The sequence below is a fragment of the Camelina sativa genome, chromosome 10 (genome assembly GCF_000633955.1).
Source record: "Camelina sativa cultivar DH55 chromosome 10, Cs, whole genome shotgun sequence".
NCBI lineage: Eukaryota > Viridiplantae > Streptophyta > Magnoliopsida > Brassicales > Brassicaceae > Camelina > Camelina sativa.
This window is the reverse complement of record NC_025694.1, coordinates 21,906,888-21,915,269: the sequence shown is the minus strand read 5'-3', so window position 1 is coordinate 21,915,269 and position 8,382 is coordinate 21,906,888. Positions and strand designations below refer to the sequence as shown.

The 8,382-nt window shown below is 38.8% G+C and overlaps 2 protein-coding genes across 4 annotated transcripts; both read right to left on the bottom strand.

Annotated features, from left to right (window-relative positions):
• Positions 3,573–4,448, bottom strand: LOC104720598 (putative B3 domain-containing protein At5g35780). Its single transcript, XM_010438482.1, has one exon. It carries the CDS (start codon positions 4,446–4,448, stop codon positions 3,573–3,575), a length of 876 nt encoding a protein of 291 aa, XP_010436784.1.
• LOC104719548 (transcription factor BIM3-like) lies at positions 5,820–7,696 on the bottom strand. 3 transcript variants are annotated; one of them, XM_010437492.2, is made up of 6 exons: positions 7,404–7,696; positions 7,228–7,294; positions 7,043–7,138; positions 6,622–6,950; positions 6,288–6,417; positions 5,820–6,146 (listed from the first exon to the last, which is right to left on the bottom strand). In XM_010437492.2, the coding sequence occupies exons 1-6, from the start codon at positions 7,556–7,558 to the stop codon at positions 6,045–6,047; spliced, it is 879 nt and encodes a 292-aa protein (XP_010435794.1). In that variant the 5' UTR covers positions 7,559–7,696; the 3' UTR covers positions 5,820–6,044. The 3 variants fall into 3 exon arrangements, with proteins under 3 accessions (XP_010435794.1, XP_010435795.1, XP_019086779.1); XM_010437493.2 differs by having other exon boundaries at positions 5,820–6,140; XM_019231234.1 differs by lacking the exon at positions 5,820–6,146 and having other exon boundaries at positions 6,410–6,496.

Here is an 8,382-nt window from a genome sequence, read left to right as displayed (position 1 = left end):
AGGGCATTCTTGATCTAATGAGGCGTGAAAAGAGAAGACAGTACCTGGATAGCTGAAGTAGAACAACGTTGGCGCACAATCGCTGCTATCTCATCAGTCGAAGGAGTACGAGATTGACCTTTGTTACCGAGCAGGTTTTGATAAAAGTCAACAGCAAGCTGCTGGACTCCACATTTCGATTCGACAATCTGGTCTTCGTCATTAAGGAGAAACAGAATTTGATTATTGTTTAGCCGTGACATAACAATCCTGTGGAAAAACTTTAAACATTTATCCCCCTCTTCAAGCCAACAAATGCGCGATTTTTGCCTGAGGAAAGACTCCTCTACATTTTCTAGCATACACCATTTTGTGTGAGCTTCTCTTTCCAACAGTGCCGCTTGAACAGACGGTGAGGAAAGCATGACATGTTGACAGTTTTGAAGGTCCTCAAAAGCTTCAGTGACTCTCTTCTCTAGGTTTGAATAGTTATCCTTACTGAAGTCTTTGATCACTCTTTTTAAGGTTGTTGATCACTTCGGAGGGGCATTAGTACAACGAGCAACCGTGTGACCAACCTTTTTGCAGTGACTACAGAGGGAGGGGAGCCAAGGACTGGATACTCGAATACGTTTGATCTGACCAGATTCAAACCTTGCATTGACAGCTTCAGGGAGAGGCTTTCTAGGGTCGATGACAGTGTAGACCTTAGCAACTTCAATGTCGGTAAGCTTCTCTGTTTGCGGGTGAAGACAGACTGGATGCCCACCAATCCAGCGATGTGCTCAAGTCCTTCCCTATTGAAGAGCTCTAAAGGAACTCCATGGAAATCAAGCCATACAAGGACCATAGATAGTTCCGGCTTCTTTGGAGTCACATCTGCTGCCCATTTGGCAACAAACATTGTTTTTCCATCAACTTGCCACAGACATTGGCTTAGAATCCTATGCCTAGCATTCGGGCATGGTACTTTGAACAAGAACGAGTGACCCTCAAGCTTTGATACCGTAATATCACTTCTCTGCCTGCTCCAAATACCATTGACAATAGCATGTACAACTCCTCGGTGTGGAGGCTCTTCGTAGAATTGGCCGAGAATGAAACTGTCCCATGCTTTTTTATTCATCTCTATGACCGAATTAGGTATGGTGACGCAGGCTTCTCCCGTGTCAAGGGTAAATGGGGTACCCTTTTTCTCTAGCTGGACGGTGTTGCCGCTGACTAAATCTTTCCAGGGTCTTTCTGCTGGAATCTGCGATTTTTGCTCAAGAATCGGAGATCGAGGTGGAACCGCAGAGGGGGACGCAATAGCGGTTATCGGGGCTTCAATTGCAGGTACATTTACCACCGTGATGACATTTATAGCTAATTCCATCATATTTTCAGATCTAGGGTTTATAATTGCCACATCGACAGCCGCCGGAGGGACTGTGTTGCAGGAATCAGTGAGTACTGTGTTGGCTGGGATCTCATGGGATGCATGCAAAAGTTTTGCAGTTGAGGAGGACGATGCGACCCCAGCTGATAGAGGAGATTCAGGCGGATTACCCTTCGAAGAAGACGAATCTGACGTTGGGGATCCAGTGGGGATATCGCGAGGTGGTTTCTTTTTCTGTTTTGCCCGTGAGGGGCGGTGGGGACCAGTGGCGGACCCAAGAAATTTTTTTACCCAGGTCAAAATTTTTATTTTTACACAGTTAGATATTTAAAATAGAAAAAAGAGAATATTGATATAGAATGGGACTGTTGAACTTAGGTTTGGAGGTGTCAGCACATTCAAAAAAAACCAACTGAACTAATGAAACTTCAATTATTTACATACAAAACAATGTTTTTTAAGATTTTACCAAGGTCAGTTGATCCCCCTAGCTTCTACTTTGGGTCCGCCGTTGGTGGGGACCGACGTCAAGATTGGCGAAGGTGGAGGTCGAAACAATGGGATCGCGTTTTTTGGGAGAGAAGTCAATTTTGGGAGATAAGACAGCTTTTTTGGGAGAGCAAAAAATTATTATTAAGTGATTCTTTTTACTTCATGCTTGGTCTTGCCCACAACTTCTCAGTGTTTTACTCCTGCTAACGCTTGGAGCCTTGCAAAGCAATATTTTACGTCATGTGAAATTGTTAACTGAATGAGCTATCTTTTGAATCTGAGAAAGGCATTTCATTTTGATGATGCTATTGCTGGGTTGGATACTGATCATACGATTCAAGGAAGTGAGAAGAGTGAAACAGGGGCAAATGCTGAGGTGGCACAAGAGGAGTGAAAGAAGCCAAGAGGAGTGAAAGACTCTGAGTAAGCCAGAGGCTTTGCTGTTACGGAGTCTATTACTCTTCATCTATATATATTGTGATTTATGCTGGCTGATGATTGATGGTATTGTGAAGAAACGCTATGAGTACTCTAAACCTTTAACAATGGTGGTCCGACGAACGTGACAATGAGTTTTGTTGAGGTTTCAACAAGTTTCATTAGGTGAAACTGAATCGATTGCAACATTAGAGTTGATTTTTCTTCGATTCAAGCTAAAATATATCATCTGATGGTAAGGTGGACTTTGATGCCTACAAGGTGTTCGACAAAATGCTTCTGCGGGGCAGAAGAAGGAAGCAACAACATAAGCAGAGAAATCGCCTTAAGGCATGGCCATTTAAGTTCGAAACAATGTCAAGAATTCGACAACTCCAGGATTCTTGTTCATGTTTCTCACTTTGGATCCAATTGGACAAAGGAACAGCTTTTTTTAAGTATCAGAAGATGATGAGACGAAGTGGCTGCGATTTACAGGACAATCACTATCTGTCATGGCTTACTAGTGTTCTACATATCAACCGTAAAGAGGAGTGAAGACTCTGAATCATACAAGGACAGTACTCTGATTATGCAGTATTTGATCATTGTTCACACCATGTTTATCTTTATTTCCCTATTCGAACTGAACATTTCCTTAAAGCAACCTCAACTTGGGAACTTTAGTTTTGTAATTTGAGATGATTGTTTGTTTCTTCTGGTCAATACTCATTAGGACGAAGCAGGAGATGAGATCAAGGAGGCAGCATGGAAGCAGAAGAAGTCACTTTATTTTGTAACAATTTATTCAAACAATGTGAAGATCTGAGACAGTTACAGAGGAGAGAACTACAGTACACTCACATTCCAAGTAAGACTTCCAACAAGTTACTACTATATACGGAAAACCTCAAGAATCACCTGAATAGCTTAGTGAACAGGTGCAGTAATCTAAACTTGTTTTTTCATGATTTTATTGTTTCGCTCTGTGTATTGTGTTGATTATTTCCATCACAAAGGTATTTGAACAGTGCAGTAATAACTAAAGTAGACAAAACAAGAAACCATATTTATTTATGAAAAAAACGTTCAATTCAGACGAGAGAAAATATCTGAAACAACATTTGGTTTAGACAAGTTACTACTAATATAATAGAAGAGATGAACCCAACCGAGTTTAACATCAAAACCATAGTAAACCCCCTTAATGTAACTACCTAATTAACACTTCCTAGAAGTTATTACTCAAGTTCAATGATTGTGCAGAAGAAATATTATCAGATATATAGCAAATTAATGAAGAAGCTTAGTATGTCTCAAGAGCAAAGCAGAGTACTCCACGGCACCTGAAAGTCCAAAGACTGATCTTGTCGTCCTGTTTTAAGTGGTTACCCTTGACGACATCGTTCCACCCCCAGTTCAAAGCGTAATTCAAGGTCCCGTGTCCACTGTCTTTCTCCATCGCCCATATCTTAAAACGCACACCCCACTTTTCACATCTTTGGTTTACAAAAATCGCTCCAACACCAATATTCTCATCGTCTTTATCTATTGCTCGATGCTCCCCTGGCGTCAAGAAGTCGTTCCTGATGAGCTGCTGGAATGGGATTAAAAGACGACTCTGGCCTGATTTCACATCACTCGCTTTTAGACCCTTCTCAAATATTAGCAACGGGTTTGCGGCATCAGCTCTCATTCTTCTCATCACCTGAAAAATCCACTCCGGTGTCTCTGTATCCGTCCTCCTTGGGAAAGTAGCAACCTTTGCTTTCTTGAAATTACCACTCTTCCTCTGTTGCACGGCACGCCTCTTGCGGCTTGTCGTGTTCTCCTTTAGGCATGGTTCGTAACTAGGGTCGTTCGTCTCTGTCTTCGCAGACTTAGCCGTGTTGTAACCCAGGAGTAACGAAGGGTAATTATAACAACGAAGGTTCACGAACGATGAAGATGCAGAAGACATCATCAAAGTCCCATTAGGGTTTTGTTGTGCGTATCTTCTCTTCACCAAAGAAGACCTTTTCTTCCTCGGGAAAAGATAGAAGAAGCTCTTCTCGCTATCGTCTTCTCCACGGCGACGACGTTGTTCTTCTTCCCGAACCATAACCGCAGTATCCACAAGTAAAAACAGATTCGACCACATATCCTTACCTGAATCCGTGACCGTGAGATGATTCATACTCATGGTGATTGAATGGGAAAATTTAAAAAGAAACTCAAAAAGTTGTGCGAGTGAAAGACGTGATCAGGAAAAAAGGAAATTGTTATTGAGAGGAGGAGAGAAACTATCGAAACTGAAGAGAACAAGTGCCTTCTCTTGCTTATATACTACATGAGGGGTAGGGTTTTTTGTTTTTTCCATTCTTCTTTCGAGTTTAGTGTTTTAATTAATTGTAATTAGTAACTAATTATAGCCGTTGTGATCAAGTTAATATGGATGATTAGGGTAATGTTATAATTACGATTTTGTCCCTATTGGTATTTCCTTTTCCCCGAGAATGAAAAGAGTAGTGAAAAATATTTAGGAAGTTTCTCTGCAGCTTCGTTTTTGTTTCATTTTTTTGTTGTTGTTGTTGTTGTGTATTTAATTTTATACAATAACATACAATCCAAAACAGTGAATAGTCTCAAAAGTTTATTAATCTTTACAAACCAAACCGTATTGTCACAACTTTACAATGAGACATGTCTACATAAAAACTTGAGATTTGAACATATAATTGCCTGAAAATAGCTGATGAAAACCCAAAAAAGAACTTGAAATATATCATATATGAACCAAAAATGTGAGAAGAATTCAATATAGTTTCCTCATTTTCCTGTACCACGCAAACCAAAGGATTCTCCTCGTTGGCTCGTTTACATCCAGCTTTCGACTATATAAACCAAAAAGTGTTTTAGCTAAAAATGAAGGGAGACTATCACAGGTATCTTGCTGAGTTTAAGGTTGGTGCTAAGAGGAAAGAAGCTGCTGAAAGCACTTTGGTTGCTTACAAGTCTGCTTCTGTACGTGATTATTCTTTACTTCAGGCTTGGTCTTGCCCACAACTTCTCAGTTTTTTACTCCTGAACTCGCTTGATCGCGCGTGGAGCAAAGCAGTGTTTTACGTCATGTGAAATTGTTAACTGAATGAGCTATCTTTTGGATGTATGCAGGCATTTGATTTGATGATCTATTGCTGAGTTGGATACTGATACGGTTCAAGGACTGAAGAAGAAGAAAGGAAGTGAGAAGAGTGAAACATGGGCTAATCCTGAGGTTGCACAAGTGGATGAGTCAGCAAAGAGGAGTGAAGACTCTGAGTAGGCAGAGGCTTTGCTGTTACGGAGTCTACTCTTCATCTCTATATTGTTCTAGCATCTTGTCTTGTGTACTCGAACAAGAGTTTCATAATATACATACCAAACACTTACATATCTGTTGAGAGATCTGTTGTATATGACAGTCATATTTACATGAGAGTAAAGTATAAATATGAGTTTTTAACTTGTACTAGTTTGAGTACAGCAGTGTAAGAAAGAGAAGGGCAACGAGTTATATATTTAGGAGACCATATACTTGAAAAAAATGCCATTAAATAGAGTAATCTCTGCTTATGGAGTTTTGAAAGTGGCTACATCTCTTCTTTTCTACTTAGTCATGAGAATAGTTGCAGCTCGACAGAAGTAGCAAACTATATACACCAATCTAAACCTACTGATACCCTGGACCAAATTGAACCCGACTCACGGATAACAAATATCAAACAGTGATACAGTTGAAAGTAGAAAACCAGATTTTTTATCGTCTTATTCTCTTCTCGGAATGATTTAAATCTTTCCAGTAGCTTCTTGTTTCAGTAGGAGAGTTCCCTTCTTGATCCGCGATGCTATCACACTTATCCTAGCAAAATAGATCAAACCATCAAAATACAATTTAAGATTAACGGGCATACGTATATAACAATCACTTGCAGTCTTGCATAGTAGTGGACTGCTTATTCGTTCGTTTTTTTTCAAATGTAAAAAATGTTTACAGGCATACCTCAGAACCAAATGCAGTGACAGAAAACTCACGATCTGCTCTTTTCCGAAGGCTTAACTGCACAGAAATCACAGTCTCTGACATGTTGACACCTGATGACTTGAATGCTTCAGTCAGTGTGTGTAGTACCCTGTCAAAGTCAAACCATAAACCAGTATGAGCTTCCTTCTAAATATCTCCTCCACTGGTACTATTTTAGAACCCTGAGTCTGTTCCAAGTACAATATCAGTTAGGATCTTTGCATACCTAACTATAACCTTAATCAACACTTTACTATATTAAAGAGAACTAAAAGAACACACAAAAGCTTTTTTCCATCTATGTAAATCTTACCTTTCTGAGCAGACAGTGGACAAGCTGGGTGATGTTTTTTCTTCCGAGTTTACCAGTTCATTGGTATTGCACGTAATTGGTCCACAGCTTGGATTTGGTTGCCAAAAGTCATGCTGAACAAACTGCGGCAAAGGCTCGGTAGGTACATAAGCTGAAATAGGACTGTGTTCGAGAATCTTGGTACTAACTGCTGGGTCGATATCAGAATCCACAGAATTTTGCATATCCAAGAGGAAACCAGAAGAAGCAGCAACTTCATTATTACTTGAAAAGCTTTTACCGAGTTGAGGATGGTCACCAACCTCCACAACAGACCCAAGATTATTTCCCTGCATCAAAGTTACATAAAACTGTTGTCAAAACAGACCACTACAGTAAAGAATGATGGAACCCAACCAAAGATATAGGAGAAAGAATATACCCAAGGAATCAGTTTGGTTGGTGTTTGAAACCACATTTGGTGAGAACCTTCATACAACTGAACTTTTTCTTGAAGAAAGTGAATATACTCTATAACCTGATGAGATACAACGTAAAAGAATAAAACATGATTCTGATTCTGAAACACATGTTCTGTTCCAAGGCTATACATTCTTTTTAACTAACCTCCAATAAGAAAGAAGCTTTATCACGTTTCTGATTCTGAGGTATAATGTCCATTAAACTCTGAAACCTGTACCCACCAAAGAATCACAAATCAGGAAAGCTTCTACTCAGTATAGACCGACCGACCCATTTAATAAAATCAGATAAAAATCCAAACTTTTGAACATTTTATTAACCTTTCATTGATTTTGCTTCTTCTTCGTTGCTCTGTCTCTGAATGTTTCGATCTACCCGAGCTTCGATTTCTCCTCACTGTTGAAGAATCGTTTCGAGAAGGCAAGTTACTATACATGTCGGCTTCTAGTTGCTCATCTAGGTCAGGAGAGTTCATGGTTCCGAGGAGGTATGACGAAATCTACACTCCGGTGAGACGAAACTCCGGCGAGACGAGAGAGAGACTGTGATTGATCTCTTGAGACGAAGGGGAAAAAACAAAAACGAAAACAAAAACAAAAAAAAAAGCCTTAGAAAGGCCTACAATGTAAAAAAACAAAAAGCAATATTGTGAGAGGGTCAAAGCCCATTTAAAAACGGATAAGGCGTTTAACCGAAAGTGAACCGAATTATTATAACCAAACCGAAAGTATTGAACCGAAAGTGAACCGAATTATTTTTAAAAAATATATACAAATGGATTAAATTCAAGAATCAAGAGAACCAGTACCGAATCAAAATAATTGATACCAAACTAAAATATACTGTATTCGGAAACTGAAATTCGAAAAGTATTAGTTATTTTTACACTGATTAACCGACTAAATATACTGGAAATACCAAAAGTTATCGGATAAAATATCGGAATATCCCAAATCTAAATTAAATATTAAAAAATAGTCAAAGAAAATATGAAAATTATCTAAATAAAATACATTATCTAAAAAAATTTTTGATAAAATATGGAATGTGAATTTCTAATAACAAAACATGATTAAGAAATTTGAGTACACCTAAATTCAATTTTTGACTTCTCACTAATTTGTATAAAGATTTGATTCAGGATGAATAAATTATAAGCAATTGAACTTAATTCACATCCCTTCAGTTACGTTCTCATCTTATACGGTTGTATAAAGCACCTCAAGCGATGTTTTTCTAACTCAATTTTAATATATTTCAGCTTATCTATTAAAGAATAATCTTCCTAAAGCATTTGTT

What these genes read in the sequence shown, in the direction of transcription:
- LOC104720598 (XM_010438482.1), bottom strand. Translation starts at nt 4,448, where the DNA reads ATGAGTATGAATCATCTCACGGTCACGGATTCAGGTAAGGATATGTGG.
- LOC104719548 (XM_010437492.2), bottom strand. Translation starts at nt 7,558, where the DNA reads ATGAACTCTCCTGACCTAGATGAGCAACTAGAAGCCGACATGTATAGT. An exon ending in AAGCTTCTTTCTTATTGGAG is followed by an intron (nt 7,139 to 7,227) that starts GTTAGTTAAAAA and finishes GTATCTCATCAG; the next exon opens with GTTATAGAGTATATTCACTT. An exon ending in CAACCAAACTGATTCCTTGG is followed by an intron (nt 6,951 to 7,042) that starts GTATATTCTTTC and finishes ACTTTGATGCAG; the next exon opens with GGAAATAATCTTGGGTCTGT.